This window comes from Coccomyxa subellipsoidea (assembly GCF_000258705.1).
Source record: "Coccomyxa subellipsoidea C-169, whole genome shotgun sequence".
NCBI classification, from domain to species: Eukaryota; Viridiplantae; Chlorophyta; class Trebouxiophyceae; family Coccomyxaceae; genus Coccomyxa; species Coccomyxa subellipsoidea.
Window position 1 is genome coordinate 1,443,327 of NW_005178036.1, and position 15,639 is coordinate 1,458,965.

General features: G+C 52.5%; 4 protein-coding genes across 4 annotated transcripts; 2 read left to right on the forward strand and 2 right to left on the reverse strand.

The window, feature by feature from the left end:
* Positions 1-832: 832 nt before the first annotated feature.
* COCSUDRAFT_41812 (hypothetical protein) lies at positions 833-8,068 on the reverse strand (the record flags this gene model as incomplete). The annotated part of the gene is made up of 15 exons (XM_005648116.1): positions 833-1,027; positions 1,290-1,472; positions 1,624-1,777; positions 2,006-2,174; positions 2,435-2,616; positions 4,853-5,005; positions 5,257-5,344; positions 5,481-5,610; positions 5,824-5,917; positions 6,110-6,234; positions 6,639-6,842; positions 7,162-7,278; positions 7,377-7,510; positions 7,770-7,822; positions 7,962-8,068. 15 exons carry the CDS (start codon positions 8,066-8,068, stop codon positions 833-835), a joined length of 2,088 nt encoding a protein of 695 aa, XP_005648173.1.
* A 1,216-nt stretch (positions 8,069-9,284) lies between these two features.
* COCSUDRAFT_41813 (hypothetical protein) lies at positions 9,285-12,661 on the forward strand (the record flags this gene model as incomplete). Its single annotated transcript, XM_005648117.1, has 7 exons — positions 9,285-9,494; positions 9,792-9,921; positions 10,265-10,398; positions 10,627-10,752; positions 11,181-11,351; positions 11,742-11,914; positions 12,316-12,661. The coding sequence occupies 7 exons, from the start codon at positions 9,285-9,287 to the stop codon at positions 12,659-12,661; spliced, it is 1,290 nt and encodes a 429-aa protein (XP_005648174.1).
* Positions 12,662-13,478: 817 nt separating this feature from the next.
* Positions 13,479-14,143, reverse strand: COCSUDRAFT_41814 (histone-fold-containing protein; the record flags this gene model as incomplete). Its single annotated transcript, XM_005648118.1, has 2 exons — positions 13,479-13,739; positions 14,033-14,143. The coding sequence occupies 2 exons, from the start codon at positions 14,141-14,143 to the stop codon at positions 13,479-13,481; spliced, it is 372 nt and encodes a 123-aa protein (XP_005648175.1).
* A 337-nt stretch (positions 14,144-14,480) lies between these two features.
* On the forward strand, positions 14,481-15,104 carry COCSUDRAFT_9291 (putative histone H2B; the record flags this gene model as incomplete). Its single annotated transcript, XM_005648119.1, has 2 exons — positions 14,481-14,588; positions 14,874-15,104. Coding segments are annotated over 2 exons (339 nt in total), but the record flags the coding sequence as incomplete, so codon positions are not given.
* Between the last annotated feature and the right edge of the window lie 535 nt (positions 15,105-15,639).

Below are 15,639 nucleotides of genomic sequence, written 5' to 3' on the forward strand. Positions count from 1 at the left end.
GAGCTAGAGCTTGGGGGGCTGGCAGCAGGTCACCTGCTGAAGGTGATTGCCACGGGTCACCTGCGTAGAAGTAGTCTTAGGAGATGTATTGTAACCCTTTACTAGCTTGCTAGCTTTTCACTCTGACATCCCTGGTCCTTGTGGATGCTTACAATCACAAGCAAAGGCGATAAGAATGCTGCCAACACTTTGACGATCGGATCAGGACACCATCGATGATCGTTGAACCCAGATGTCAGCACTCCCTCTGGACATTTGACTGACACGTGTAGTCTGCTGTCTGATTGGACAATCTGATGCTTTAAATATGAGCAGTAACATACCTTTATTGCTCGTGGCAACCGCAAGTAGGCAGAGCGCAGTCCCAAAAGTGCCAAGTAGGCCCATTTCTGGCCATCAGATCGGCGACGTTACTGTGTTGTACAGTCTCATTACCACGATAAGTCAGGTTCTTCTTACCCAAAATGAACGTTGATTTTTAATGGGGATACAACGGCCAAGATTTAGTCTCCTGGATTGCATGCAAACGAACTCCAAAGGGCAAGCAGTACCAAGCAGTGCAATTGCATCTGCGACGCTTAAACAGGCTCCAGGGTCTACACTAATTTGTGAGACCTGGACATGCAAATTGACCTGATTGCCACCCAGCAATGGCTGAGTGCTCTCTAAATGTGCCTCCTGTGTCTATCCGAGAATGCGACCCAGCAATGGCCGAGTGCTCTCTACCTCCTGTCTCCTGTGTCTAGCCCTTGCTAAGGAATCATTTGCGAGCATCATTTGGATCCAGTTTGGGATCCGGATGATCCCTATCTCTGCGTGCCCACTGGCAGTGTCACTCTGCCTGATCAACCGAGCTGGGATTCATGACATTGCGATGAAAAGCCTGCAAGATGCTGTCTACCACCAAGCGATTCTGGATGTACAGATCCTCCAGCAGAGTAGAAATGACCGCCCTCTTTGCCTGCAGCTGCTCTGCAGGCATGCCCAAAATGCGCGCCATGCAAGCAGCATCCTCCTCACCAGGATCCTGCATGCATGCAGCCTCAAGGTCATGCCTACACCCACAGTTCTGCGGGATGCATGATGCCCCCAACATGGGACCCTGGTGTCAGAAACGCCGCGCCCTGTATGGCGTGCGATTGACTCAACTAACAGCGGGTAACACTACTAGGCAGCATGCATCATTGGCAGCTCCACAGCCCCGGGGCCCGGGCCATTGTTCCTCAGCGAGTCTGCTTAGGAATGAGCTTGGAGGGATTGAATGGCTCTGGAATGAAACAAGAGCATACCTTGAGGAATACTGCGTCCTTGGGCAGGTAGCTGTAGGCTGCCAGCAGCTCGTCATCAGCCAGCAGTGGGGTGCCACAGGTGATTGCTGTTGCGACAGTCGAGGAAGCCTTGGATGTATAGTACACATTCGATGCAAAGGCTGGCAGCACCGCCACTGCATCCTGCACTGCTCTGTAGTACTCCTGTGCAGTAGCACACAACAAACCACATTTGCATCTTTGCTGAGAGCTGGCAAAAAGCAGCACCAGGCACCTACTGCAATGCAGTGTGAGTGATGGTGGAACACAGCAAACCAGAAATTTTGATGGGAAGTTAGGCTCATGAAGGACTCACTGGGTACGCAAGATCTGGCTCCTTCACAATCTTGCCAAGCAGGCCAGGAGGGATGGCCACATCTCCTCGTCCAATCAAACGCAGCGCAAAGTAGTCATTTTGCATCAGGCTTCCATGTTGCAGAATGCTCTCAAAGAGGCCATTGTAGTTCCTCCTGCACCCATTGCGCATAGGTTGCTCCAACGATTGCGCCCATGCATCACTTCAGGTGCCAGCTGGGCAGCTGTTCTGATGGTCCTGCTTTCGACAACCTCAGAAAGCCTGAGAGTTTAGACTGAGCGCCGTACAGGAGAGACATTTCAAGCCAGAAGCTTGCCTGTGAGCTTGGAAGAGACCCTGCAGGACAAAGCTGCTCTGTGTGGCATTGCCTGATGCCCAGCACTGCTTCTCCGTGCATGCAGGCGCCTCCAGGCTGACAGGGAACACCGGCACAAACAACTGCACTGAGGCGTTCAGGTATCCCTGGTGCAGTGCCCGCCTGCACTCCTCCACTGTGTGTGGGGCGAGCGCCAGCACATCCATGCCAACACTCTCTATGAGGCCCTTCACACCTGTACACTAATGGAGCCGATCAATTCTCAAAGATACCACAGCTCTAAAGCAGATGCAGTCTAAGGCCACATATTCCCTACAGAGTACATGATCGCCAGCGCTGCAAGATCACACAGTGCATGAAGAAAACAAATGCATGCCAAAACACAAAGAGCACCTAAAAATGAATGAATGAAGTCTAGATCCGAAAACCAAAGCTCAGCCCTGCTGGCCCATCTGTTGCCTCATGCATTGACTGGATCTGACGTATCATGCACACCTGCTGCATGCAGCTCTTGTGGATTGTGCACAACACCCACGATGCGCTGCTTTCCGCACTCTTGCGCTGCGATGTGTTCTGCCAGTGCCAGGTGATGCTCTGGAAAGGTGGCAAAGACGATGAGATCAAATGCACAGGCCTGCTCCTTGAAGCTCTCAAAGGCCTGAAATTGTGACTTCCACCTGCATCAGAGCATGAAAACATGCATCAAGTCTGCAGTGTAACAGCGATAGTGTCTCAAAACCGACGGATACACTGTCAGTCCTTTCCTTGGCGCTCACAGGAGGACCCACCAGGTCTTGATTACTTCCTCCATCCCTGCTGTACTTTGAACGTGGACAAAGGCTGAGGTCTCAGCACCTGCATTCTGGAATGACCACAACAGTGCTGTATAGACCTCCGTGTGGAAGCCCACACCATTCACGATTGCCACACGCAGCCTTTCGCTTGTGACAGGAGGAATGATGTCTTCTGGGGAAGGTAAAGCACAAAGCTTTAGCAGAGGGTCGCCCACATCCAATCCTTGAGCGGATTAGTTGACATTGCGACATGCCGCGATGAACAAGGGAACCTTCCCGGCAAAGGTGGTAGCCTGGTAATGTTTGCCAAGGTGGACATCCTCCAGACCTGACAAGGGATGCCTGGACCTTGGACGTGTACTGGTGGCACCCGAAGGAATTGAAACTTGCAGCAGCACCAGCAGGGTCGATGCAGCGATCCCTCGCCACTTCATCTCACTGGCAGGTTCTCAGCATGACCTTGACAGGCGATGTCCAAGATGTGCAGGGTTGCACTACAGAATACCAGTCACGATCTTTAACAGAGTCAACAACTGTATTAATATCTATGGATATTGGCAGTGATTGAAAGGGATTGTGAATGGTTGCCGCTGACAGGTTGATCCATATTTACATCTGCACAGTTGCACTTGATGCGGCCTGGGTCGCATTTGAAAAGGTCAAGGGACATGTCTGATGATAGTTTTTCTCCATCACACTCTGCCAAAAGTGTGCACAATGTGACACGAGCGAGTGGCCGGGGCAACACAGCCTGAACACAAAGGAGAGAAACGCTCCCAGCCAGATTTGGCTTGGGGTTCAAGATCATGCATGACAGAGCAATTTCCTGATCACTTCTCTCCAGTGTCAGGGGGAGTAAGCCAAGATGCTCTTCTGGGAATACTCCACTTAACTTGATCTATCTCACACTTTTAGGAAATGCGCTGCGGTCATACAGGCTGCTGATGCCAACATCAACTTGAAACAGTAGACACGTGCACACAACTTCAGATTTCTGAAGATTTTTGCGGCTCCGGCCAGATGCAAACTTCAACCTGTCATGACAAGATAATTTGGCACACACCACCCCGTCACAGTAAATTATGTGCACTTATGTGATGCTTGTGATCAGTGACATTTGTCAAGAGAGACACTGTTGGGTTTGGAGCATCATGCTATGACAGGCATATACAGATGGAAGATGTTTACAAACATGACGACGCACTGCATGGCATGCACTGAACTATCCAAAGCAGGGGTTTTGAGGATCCAGTCACACTTCCCCTGAATAAATCAGCCTAGCAGACATCAAAGTTGCCAAACTTTGTAAGGTGCCAGCCAGTGACAATTGTCTGGCATAGGATGCATGCCTCACTGGACTGAACAGCAGCCTTCAAGGTGGAATTACTTATGCCAAGCCACCAGGAGCAAATGGCAGCACACTGTGGCAACTGGCTTTGTTTCTGGCCAGGAAAAGGCAGAATTTGCTGTCATCACAGGCACTCCCAGAGCTGGTGTTCCCAGGATCGTTTGTTATGTTTTGCCATATATAGGCCGATGCACAGGACAAGGAACATCAGCAAGAACGTAAGCACAGCATTATAAACGCTTTTCCTGAATGATCTGATGGATGCTGACCTGCAGCAGAAGGAATTATTCATCAGAAACTGGTGACTTGCGCACACAGTGTACCACTTGTATGCACCCACTTGAGCACTGGGTTGTCAAGCTGACAGAGGGGGATGCTGCATACTACATGGATGGCATTCAGAGCGTTCCAGCAGTGTGCACATTAGAATGATTACACGCTTTTCCTGCCAGAAGCAAGGTGCGTCTGCAGACAAGCTGCAGTAAAGGCTGCCAAAATCCTACCCCTTGATGGACTCGCCAGATCCAAGCAAGACCCAATCAACCGTGGGCACGGTGCTTAGTATTTATACCGCCCCCCGCCAGCCGGTGCCAGCACATTAAGAGGCAATAAAAGAATAGAAAGTGTATGACAGGGCCTCTTTGCTGCCGCTTTCCCAAATTGCCACATTGGCTACAATTGTGGCTTGCAAAATGTATCCTATGACAAGGACACTCAACTCCTGCATCGGCACAGTGCAAAGCCACAGGGATCACTTTGGGGGTTACTCACCTTTTTGCCCTCTTACGGAAAGCCCCATACTTGCTCTCCGTATGCTTCATGCCCCGTAGAGCTAGGCCCAAGAACAGCTGCCTCAGCCCGTGCATGTCTGAGTTGGTGGATGCTGTGCAGACGCCCCATGAGTACTTGCGCACGAGCTCCGACCTGCTCAAGCACATGCAAATAGTTAGTCGCCATTCCTATATTACTAAAAAACCTGCCCGATCGAGCACAATCCTGCAAGCACCATCCACTGGATTGGCAATAACGCCTGTGAAGATACGTCTGCTGCCGCAATCTGTGAATAAGGTATACAAGCTGTTCTTCGGCAAACACACAGGCCGCTAATCTCCGACAGAGTCTAGCTGATTGGATTGTGCCAGCTTGACTGCAGTGGCAAATTGAAAGATCCTCACCTGCCGAATGAGGTCAACAGAGTACTGTCCACACTAGTGTCCATGTCAGTGCCAGCAGTGATAGCAAATGGTGGACCTCGCACCAGACCTGCCCACCGGTCACAAGTGAGTGTAATCAGTAGTGTCTTATTACTTTACTGAGTTCCCACAGGCAAAGAATGAGGGAACCGTACAGTATTTGTCAGGACCAAATCCACAGCTCTGAGGCGTCCAGTGGGGCGCACCGGCAGCAAATAAGGCCTGCTTATCCAAACCACATACGGTGGAACTGCCAATGCAAGCGGGGATTCTGTTGAGTGTTCCAAGGACCCGCTCATGCATCTTCTTCATCTCGTGGTCTGTCATAGCATCCGCCTGCATCACACCAAGTGACTCAGAGGTGACTCATCGATATCGGGCACCACATGCATGTTCTGCGAAACCGGAAAAGATTGTTGCAAAAATACTTTGCAGCACTGAGGCCTTGTACATGATCTTTTCTTGAGTACAGTCAGTGTCTTGCATCGACACCAAGGACTTCTGAGGGAATCGCGTTTCATCGGGAGGGTGTAAGAGGTTCTAGCTCACCTTGGCCAATATGGGAATCACAGGCAGAAGCTGAGACAACTTTCGTATGAAGATCGCCTCTGCCATCTTGAAAGAATGGGGCGGGATGAGGTACCTGTGCAGAGCAAAGGGTTAGTCATGCAACTTGACATCAGTGACCAGCTGACAGAGCACATGCCGAATGAACTCACAGAACTTCTGATTCAGAAGCATCCTGTGCGGCTCTGACACGAGGATGGCATCAGGCATATTTCACTTTTGCAATTTTAAAGCAAGGAAGGTGAGTAGGGATGTGTATGGAATTTACAAGCAGGCGTCGAAGCGGTCATCGCACTGGCAGGCCTTGGGACAGGTGGCGCCTTCTGTCTTCATGTGCTTCTGAAGCTGCTCTTTCACCCGAGCTGACACGATTTCCACTGCTCCTGAAAGCTCCTGTACAATAAACCACTCTGAAAGCAGTCCACACATGAGATGACCAATTGCAGCATGAGAACGCGGCAGTGCTGCAAGCAGGACACCACATTGGCGTGCTGGGCTTGCATGCAGATTGCGCAGTGACTGAGTCAGTGTGACAGATTACAGATGTATTCTGAGAACCTTCAAGGGACTAGACAAGCAGCAGCGGCAGCAGCACTAGCATGTGCATGAGCACGTGACACTTCGTCGTAGTCATCTGTGAAGTGACCTGGAAAGGCACAGGCAGACAAGACGAGCGCCAGCACAACACAACTCCCCCAGAGAGTCTCAGGGTCCCATTGGATGCCTGGGAGACGGTCTGAACACAAAAACCATACAGCACAGAATTCCTGACGGCCAATATAGCAGCGCTGACTCACCTCAAAGCAGAAGTGGTAGATGGTGTTATCATGCTCGTACTCCACACTTGTCTCACACCGGCTGACCTTGATTTGGGCATTGCATGTGCGCACGCGGCCATGGACGCTGCCCTGCTGAGGCTGAGCAAGCCTGGAAGCCACCCACCCAAAACTCCCTGCCATGTTCTTGATGAAGGTGCTCTTGCCCACGCCAGTCTCACCCACCTGAAAGTCCAGAAGGATGGTTATGTGTCTCAAACAACAGATTCTCAACTGCTGGCAAGTATTGTACAATAAATGGTTGACAACGAATGCAAGCTCGACAGGGTGCAGATGTGCTCGAAGATGTGCAAGCTCCAAGAGGCTTGCAAAGGGTCCCTCAATGATGAAGTGAGTGTAGTTAGAAACTCACCAACAGCAGCTTCAGGAAGGCGTGTGCTGGCTTCTTTTTGGCCGGGGCTTGGGTTGCTTTGCCATGAGATGGGACTGGCTTGGGGGCTCCTTGTGCGCTTGAAGGGGGCGTGCTGCGGGCTGGAGTGCTCACTTTAAGCCCCATCTTCACATCAGTCTTGATGCCAGCAGCGGTGTCTTGTGGCGTCTCTTGTGGCATATTCTTCAGAACCACCTGGGATTCTTTTGGGGGAGATTCCTCCCGGGCCACCTGGGTGACAGAACCCATTTGAGTGTTCAGGTTTGGTGCTGTCCGGAAAAATCTGCTGACGGCAGGTTGGTGCTACGTGCAAGTCTAGGATCTCTCACCATCTTGTTGTGTGAAGGACTCGTGGATCTCATGGCGTTGACAGTCGAGGGATTAGGCTCAGAGCCGCCGTCCTCGGTAGCAATCGACCCATCAAACTGCTTGACCAAACCCTGGGTTGTCGAGGGGTGACTTCCTGCAAGAACGCAAGACCAGCTTTGAACCACAGCTGTCAGCTACATCGATAAGCTACCCTAAGCCTGCCTGAGATCAAAAAGGAAAACCTCAATTTGCTTGCCTGTCGCCACTGATTGCTGCTGCTGCAACACCGCCAAGATCCTCCATTTCGACCGTCACGCCTATATGTGTACTTCGGTCAGACATCAGTGAAAGTATCCTTTGAGCTTTAGACATGTGGCCATCAATCCATCAACAAACAAACAGAGAAGACGTACTTGCGGTGTCGCACGGGTCTCCTGAATCCTTGTCGAGAGCACGAACGACATGCCTGGGATGTACATGACCAAATGTTAGAAGCACAGCAATATAAGGGCACAAGAACAGCAGAATGTGGAAGTTTGCGAATGTCGCCACAATGCTGGCGGCATCGACAATCACCAAAACAACCGCCACAATGTTGCGCTCACCAGGTGTCCTCGACGGGCTCCGAGGTTTTGAACGACTTGTCCTCCATGTCAATCAGTATTTCTTCAAGGGTTTCTCGCACGAATTCTTGGTTTGCTTCTGAAGGCATCTGTCGAAGATTCAGATCGCAGCAGCCGGGTGTTGACGCCAAAACCCTCGCAGGGTTTCGTATTGTCGGGTATATGCAACCCTGCAGGTGACTGACTGACTCACCCTTCGAAAGCCAAGCCATTGCGCGTCTCGGAACTGATCGTTGATCTCACGCTGATCCAATCGGCGTGCGTTCGGGTCGTAGTTAATGGTTGTATGTAAACCTGCTAAATTCTGCTGAAATACCCCATCAATCAAAAGTCCCGGCCGTGACCTCGATCGTTGGGTCGAGAACTTGCCGAGGCACTTTCTGAAAGCCTGGAAGGGTTTGGGGTTTCAGCGTACTGCTGTCCCACTATCTTGGTATCTTTCTTCCAAATGTGAGGTTGGAATAAGGATGATTGTTCGAGGTGGGTAGGTGCGCGCCAACACTAGAGATCGTGGCCCGCACTTGAATGAAATGATGATGCCTTCTGTCTGCTTTCAGAGTCTTTCACTCAGGAAACTGAAATTATAACAAAAAGTACCCACATCAGAAAGTTGCAGCGGCTTTCACTGCACTGTTTTTTATAGTTTACTTCATCGCAGGTGTGGAAATCCTGGAGTTCAGTGCTGCACGGCGAGCCAGCAGCAAATGATGATCCTGCAGTAGCACGCAGCCAAATCGATTTCCAGGCGACCATCTCAAAGTGGCAGACCTGCTGATCCGAGGTGGCAGCCTGACCAGCGCCACAACAACAGCCCGGCGCACCTTCCACGAACCTGAGCCCCACTCTCCTCAGGGCAAATACCCGGCCACCAGCAGGGTTAGCGCACAGCAGCGCAGCCCTGCAGGTGACTTTAACCCTGACATTCCTCCCTTGCACCCTCTCTACTTTACTTCAATGATTATGCAGAGGTTGTGCCAAAGTGATGCCTTGTGAAGGGTTTGCTGAGGAGCCCCTGCTCTGCAGCCTTCTCTCAGCACACCATCAGTGCACCATGGAAAGGTGTCGCCATGTTGCTGGCCTGGGAAGGATTTGCTGAGTGTCTCCCGCTCTGCAGCCTTCTCTCAGCACACCATCAGTGTACAATGCAGAGCTTCTACCAGTTTGCCGTCCTGTGATCAGACAATGAAGAGGTTGCTGAGAACCTTCTGCTCTGCAGCCTTCCCTCAGCACAAGATTAATGCACCATGCAGAGGTTCTGCCAAAATTACAGTTATAGAATATCTCCTGAGATGAGATATTGCCTGCATGGCAGGTGCCGGGCGCGCGTATTGGGGAATGGTGCTGACCAAGATCGTTTCCCTTTGCTTCCTGACGTCAGCGGTAGTAATCTTCTTCAATGTGCTGACCGGGCGCCACCAGGAGCTTGCGGATGAGGTGTCCTCCGTGCTCCACCAGTCCTTCACCCGATCCACCTATGAGGTCCACGATCCAAAGGTCCTGGAAGTGCGCCACGAGGTGCGCTGCAGCTCTGCTCCTCTTTGCTTGCCACTCCAAGTAGCTGCATCCTCTACAAACCTGCCAGCTACTTGTTGGGCACATGTCCATCTTGGTCTGCTTGTATTCACAAATTCTTGACCAACGAAGTACCATGGGATGGGGTTTGTGTGCAGCTTACTCATTTTCACATGTGCAGCTTGGTCAGCTCGTACTGAATGACCCTTGATCGACAAAGAACCATGGGCGATGTGAGTTGTATGCTCCTTGTGAGTTGCATGCACAAAAGATCACAGCATGTTATGCGCGTGTGAGCAGGAGGTGGCTGGGATGGAGGTAGTGCTGGTGCGGAGCAAGGATCCCAGGGGCGTGCTCATAGTCATGCACGGCTGCATGCGGCGGCCGACAGACTGGTGGCACTACGATCCAGCCTGCGTTACATGCATTGGTGCGCTCCTCTAGAGTTTATAACTTGATTTTGAATCTGAAAACGGCCTCCCTGACACTCCTTGCCCGTTTCCTGCATCTTCTTCCTAATACAGTGCCACACACCCTAGCAGGCCTTTCAATAGCGTTTTTAATGAGAAAGCACACAGGGAGATACTTGTAAATGCGGAAAATGGTAGGGTCTTGCGTCAAGCTTGGGGCTGCAATCCTGTGAATTGGAGGTCTAGCCGTATGTTGCCATTATTTTCCCCTCGAATTACATACTGCTATGTCTCCATGTGGCGTGGCTTGAGGCTTGCAGGAACAAAATCCACTCATCAACTTGCGGTCTTGCCTGCGCTCAGGGCTCCCAGAGGAAATGGCGATAGCGCGCGCGGCATTGGCGCGCAGCTTTGACGTGCTGGCACTGACGCCGAAGGAGCAGGCATACCGGTGCTGGGACACCGAGTGGCCTGACAAATCCGAAGACGTGCCCAGGGTGAGCCTTCTTAGAGTGTCCCCTCTCGATACTTCAGCTGAGCAAATGGTGCGGAAATGGCTGATCCCAATGACTGTGCATTGAGGCGCCCACCACCTCGAAGGACATCCAAGGCGACCTGATGAGGGGTTGTTGTCTAAGTGTGCATTGCCGCTCGCTTGTCAACAAGACAGGCGCCCTCAGGATGTGACTGCTGCGCATGCATGATGGGTTGGGTCCATGGCACAGGTGGCAGCTGTGTTGGAGGAGCTGGAGGCTCGGGACTATGGCTACAGGGGGCTGCCCAGATATGCGCTGGGGGTGTCCTCTGGGGGAGCCATGGCTATGGTGCTCGCGCAGTTCTTCCCCCTGCAGGTGCGCGACACTCCCATTGGAACAAGCTTAACCTGCTGCCTGGTCTCTCTTTGCCACAGCGGTTCTTGGCCCCAATGCAGCACCTTGCTGTGCTGACACCTGCCGGGCTGCAGGCATGTGACTTAAGGGTGCCTGAGTGCCCCATAGACCAAATCAGGACCTTCTGATCCCGAATGGCATTAATTACAGGATTACCCACTTCGACGTCAACCTGGTGCCGTAGAGTCCAGTATATTATATGTGTCACGGCGGTCATGTTGACCTTTTGGCAGCTGCTGCTCTTATCATGGACAACCGAAGATGTGCAATGCTGATGGACATGCTTGTGGCTCGTTCTTGAGGACATGCAAACGACAAAAGAGTGTGCAGAGCGAGAAAAGTCTCTTTTTCTGAGGTACCACCCCTAATCATGCTGGCTGGGGCGGCAGGGGATCTGCTCGCAGATCATGGGGATCCGGCCGTCGCTGCTGGCGCTGCCAAAGAACAAAACAATGGCGGGGCGGCCGTGGCGCTACCCGCCAACCTTCTTCCTGTACATGGCGCGCGACGTGGCCATGTCCGAGTGGATCTCCCTCGACGCCGACAAACTCAAGAGCCAGGTCAGCCTCCACATCCGGTTGTTGTATTCCAGGGGTCGCTAGTAACCAAAAGACTTCTAGATGCGGCATCCTATCACAGCGTGCATAGCAGGGATGTGCACAACACAGGCCGGCTTGGGTGAAGGATGATCACACCATATCCTGCGCCACAACCGAACCTACTAGAAGAGCCTGCGCGTACATGACTACTGAGGCACCCGCGTTGAGAATGTCCATGCCACTGTCAGCTGCCCAGAGTCGAGTGTGGGGTGCATGCGTCCATTTTTTGGGCAGCGAGAATGATTGCCATGCCCATGATGAAATCTCTGCCAATGTTAGGGGAGTCTACAGTTGCCAAACTCGGTCCTGGGGATTTGTAAATAGCTGAAGGAAATTAATTTGGCGGTGCAGGGGGTGTATGTGAAGAAGGTGAGCGTGCTGCCGAGGCCGATAACGCCGACATATTTCTCGGATCGAATCAGTTCCCTGGACAACGCGACCAGCGCTGCCATATACCACGCGCTGCAGGGCGCCCATATGCTCGACCTGCAGGACATGCTCGTGCAGGACCCCAGGCAAGTCATGTCCCTGCAGTCATGCAAGCCTTGCCACTGCCCAAGCTCACCATGACGGAGGGCCTGAGCACACTTCCTGATGTGCCCTGAAATCAGACCTGTTTGAGGATAGTGCGCTTCTTAGAACGGGCTTGGCCAAACACCAGCAAGGAGCAGAGCGTTTCGGCCCAGCAAATCTGTTTAGCAAGACAGGAGATGCCAAGATTGCACCTTTACTGCTGCCCTGAAGCAGTGTCTAGCAGCGGCGGGCCCCAGAGAATTGATATTCCATGCTGTGGAAGGATGATGCAAATATGACTTGCCCAAGGGTGGAATACTGTCTGATTAGCAGCGCAACACAGATTTCTGTCATACTTTCTGACAAGAAGTTTTTGTGACCATGAGTAACTGTCATGTTTGGGCATGTGCAGGCCGAGCGCGCCCAGGTGGCGGCAGGTGCTGCAGGAGAATGTCCCCGGCCTGCGCGGCGTCAGCCTGGAGTCCGAGACCTCCCCCATCCACGAGCTGCTGAATCTGGCGTGGGCAGGCCACGAGATCGTGTCCGACTACGCGGATGACATGTTTGCCTTCTGGGAGCGGCCGGGGCCGGACGAGGCCGAGCTGATGCCCATCGGCGGCATCGGTGCCAGCAGCAAGATGCGCGGGGGCGGCAGCTGGACCGAGGACAAGGGGCTCACGGGCAGGCGCTTGCAGGGGGACCCACTGAGGCTTCAGGGCCATCGCGGGTGGATTGCGCTCGGCATGAGGAGCGCATGAGGAAGGCTGGGATGTCTAGACAGGCTACAACCTGCTGTGAAAAAGGGTTTGCAGGGGACCCAATGAGGGTGTCTGGGGGGAGACTCGTTGGCCATGGAGGAGATGAGTCGCCAAGTTACAAGACATGAAGACGGAGCAAGTGCAGTTGGATGGAGTTGAAGCTGTCACGCTGCATGCTGGTGCTCCCTGCTGGGGAAGATCTGGAGTGCTGCGTGAGAGACAAGACTGGGGGATGAATCGCAGCCTGTTGTGAGGCTGCCGAGCTTCTCTGGGGCAGATCCCCTGCTATCCCTTGAAATTCAGTGCTTGACCTCGGCAGCTACGGATTTGTGCTTGCACAGGAGGTGACAGCTAGCGGATGTTGGGATGAGAGCACCTTGGAATTAGAGGTGATAAAGTATGAGAATTGGAGAGAGCGGGCCATGCGCAAGTATTCTGCATGGTGTGCCACCACAGGTCTGAAAAGTTGTCACATGTGTGAGGGACCTATAGCAAGTTGCTCATATTGATAGTTGAGATAGATCCTGCAAGTGGCACTGAACCAGGCTTGGGAGACATTCTGTGACCCACTGGACTTTTCCACACCTTCCACATTATTATGTTATATTTGGACCCCTTGTATTAGTAAAGTACTTGCAAGAATGCATCTCTTGTCAGGTGCGCTCTTTGGCGATTGCCGGCGTGCCTATGCATGGTACTCAGAGCGCCAGCATGGGTGTAATTTATTGCTATATCATCAATCGTGCATTGCTGATTCCAATTTTTGGTGGTGTTAAAATAACACCGGTTTTGTTTTTGGGTGGCGCCTGGAGACAGTCTACTCCTTCTTGGCGGTCTTCTTGGGCAGCAGCACGGAGTGGATGTTGGGCAGGACACCGCCGGAGGCAATGGTGACACCGCTCAGCAGCTTGCTCAGCTCCTCATCGTTGCGCACAGCCAGCTGGATGTGGCGGGGGATGATGCGAGTCTTCTTGTTGTCACGGGCAGCATTGCCTGCCAGCTCCAGGATCTCAGCTGCCAGGTACTCCAGCACAGCAGCCAGGTACACAGGGGCACCGGCACCCACACGGCTGGCGTACTGCAGGATCACAGCACAGAACCTTGTCAGGCACTGGTCTTGCTCACCTTGAGTATGGCGCATCCAATCCAAACCGTAAGCTAGTCTAGCATCACTGCGACTCCAAGCTCTGCTGCATAAGCCAGCAAGGCAACTAGAGAATAAAGACTCGCGATGCAGCCTAGACCAGCAAGAACCAACCATATTTGTGTTGCAGACCTCGATTCAACACCAGATGGGACCTTCTGACAGGCACGCTAAGCTATCAACCAGCACCCGTTGTTTGGAGCGACAAGACAGAACAGCGTTCTTACCTTTCCCTTCTTGAGGTAGCGGGCGATACGACCCACAGGGAACTGCAGGCCGGCCTTGGTGCTCTTTGACACCGACTTCTTGGCTGTCTTTCCCTTGCCGCGTCCAGACATGATCGCAAGCTTGTTGCGAACTTGAAGGTTTTAAAAGTGTGTCGAGGGCACAGATTGATCTCTGAAAGCGATTTGCCGAAATTAAATTGAGCGAAGAACTTTGACGATTTTACCTCCGTGCCCGGCCAATCAGAGTGCCGCATTCTAGGACCAGTATTGACATGTTTGGCACGGCCAATGCTGCGATCTGATTGGCCCGCACCTGCACGCGGAATATAACACCCTTCTGTTTGCTGAATATTTCCAAAACGCTTTCAGCTCCTCGTTAATCCCTCCTCAAAGCTCTTCGTTCCTTTCTCAGCAACTCAGCTAAGCAGCCATGGCTCCCAAGGCAGAGAAGAAGCCCGCTAAGAAGGTCGCCAAGACCGCCAAGACCGGTGGCAAGAAGAAGAGCAAGGCCAAGGTCGAGTCCTTCAAGATCTACATCTACAAGGTCCTGAAGCAGGTCAGCCAGCTTTCTGCCCTCGATGCAGTGCCACCTTGTTGCGCGCTGTCTTTAAACTTGTGGTGAAACACCTCGCTTGTTAACTTCAGGCCTCAATGTGTCACTCAGCCCTTCCATACCGCTTCTGCAATTTTCAGCGTGATATGTGTGAGTTTTGCAGTTTGTGTTAGAGTCTGTGCCCCACGTAGTCGCCAGAGCAGTGTATGGCAGTGGGATCTCAACAGCATCTATCTTCCGCTGCGTCCAGAAGTTGAAAGCTGACTCTCTATACATGCTATACCTCAGGTCCACCCCGACACCGGTATTTCTTCCAGGGCCATCTCCATCCTCAACTCCTTCATCACTGACATCTTTGAGAAGATTGCCACTGAGACTGCCCAGCTGGCCCGCTACAACAAGAAGCCCACAGTGACCTCTCGTGAGATCCAGACAGCTGTGCGCCTCATCCTGCCCGGCGAGCTGGCTAAGCATGCCGTGTCTGAGGGCACCAAGGCCGTGACCAAGTTCACCTCCGCATAAGCTGCCTGCTCCCTACGCAGCGCTGCCAGCAGCAGCCCAAAAACAAACCGGTGTTATTTTAACACCACCACTCACTGGAAAGCCTTTCTCTGGCAGCGCCTGTTACAGATGTGTCCATGCGAGTAGTGCCTTATCCCCTTGCAATGACAGTATTGCCCTCGTATCACAATAATGATGGCCTTGCTGCGCACCAGTCTAGTGGCACAAGACATAATATCGACATTTGACATGCTGCTATTCAATGCATTCATGTTGTGCCACAGACTGGTGCAGCACCATGAGGCAGGCACGCCATTTTACACAGATGACGTGCAGCTGTACCAGCAGATCTGAGCTGTCAGTGTGCCACGGCTGCTGAATTTCTGCCGCAGCACGGCACTGGAGCTCAGCTCAGGTGGACTCGGTCAATGTCAGGCAGTTGCAATGCAGCCCAATTGCAGTATTTGTCTTTGCTATCGTTCTTGCTTCAGAGCTGCATGCCCTTAGCTGTATGGCAGAGGTGCCACTTTGCCTGCACACTCTGAAGTAGGGA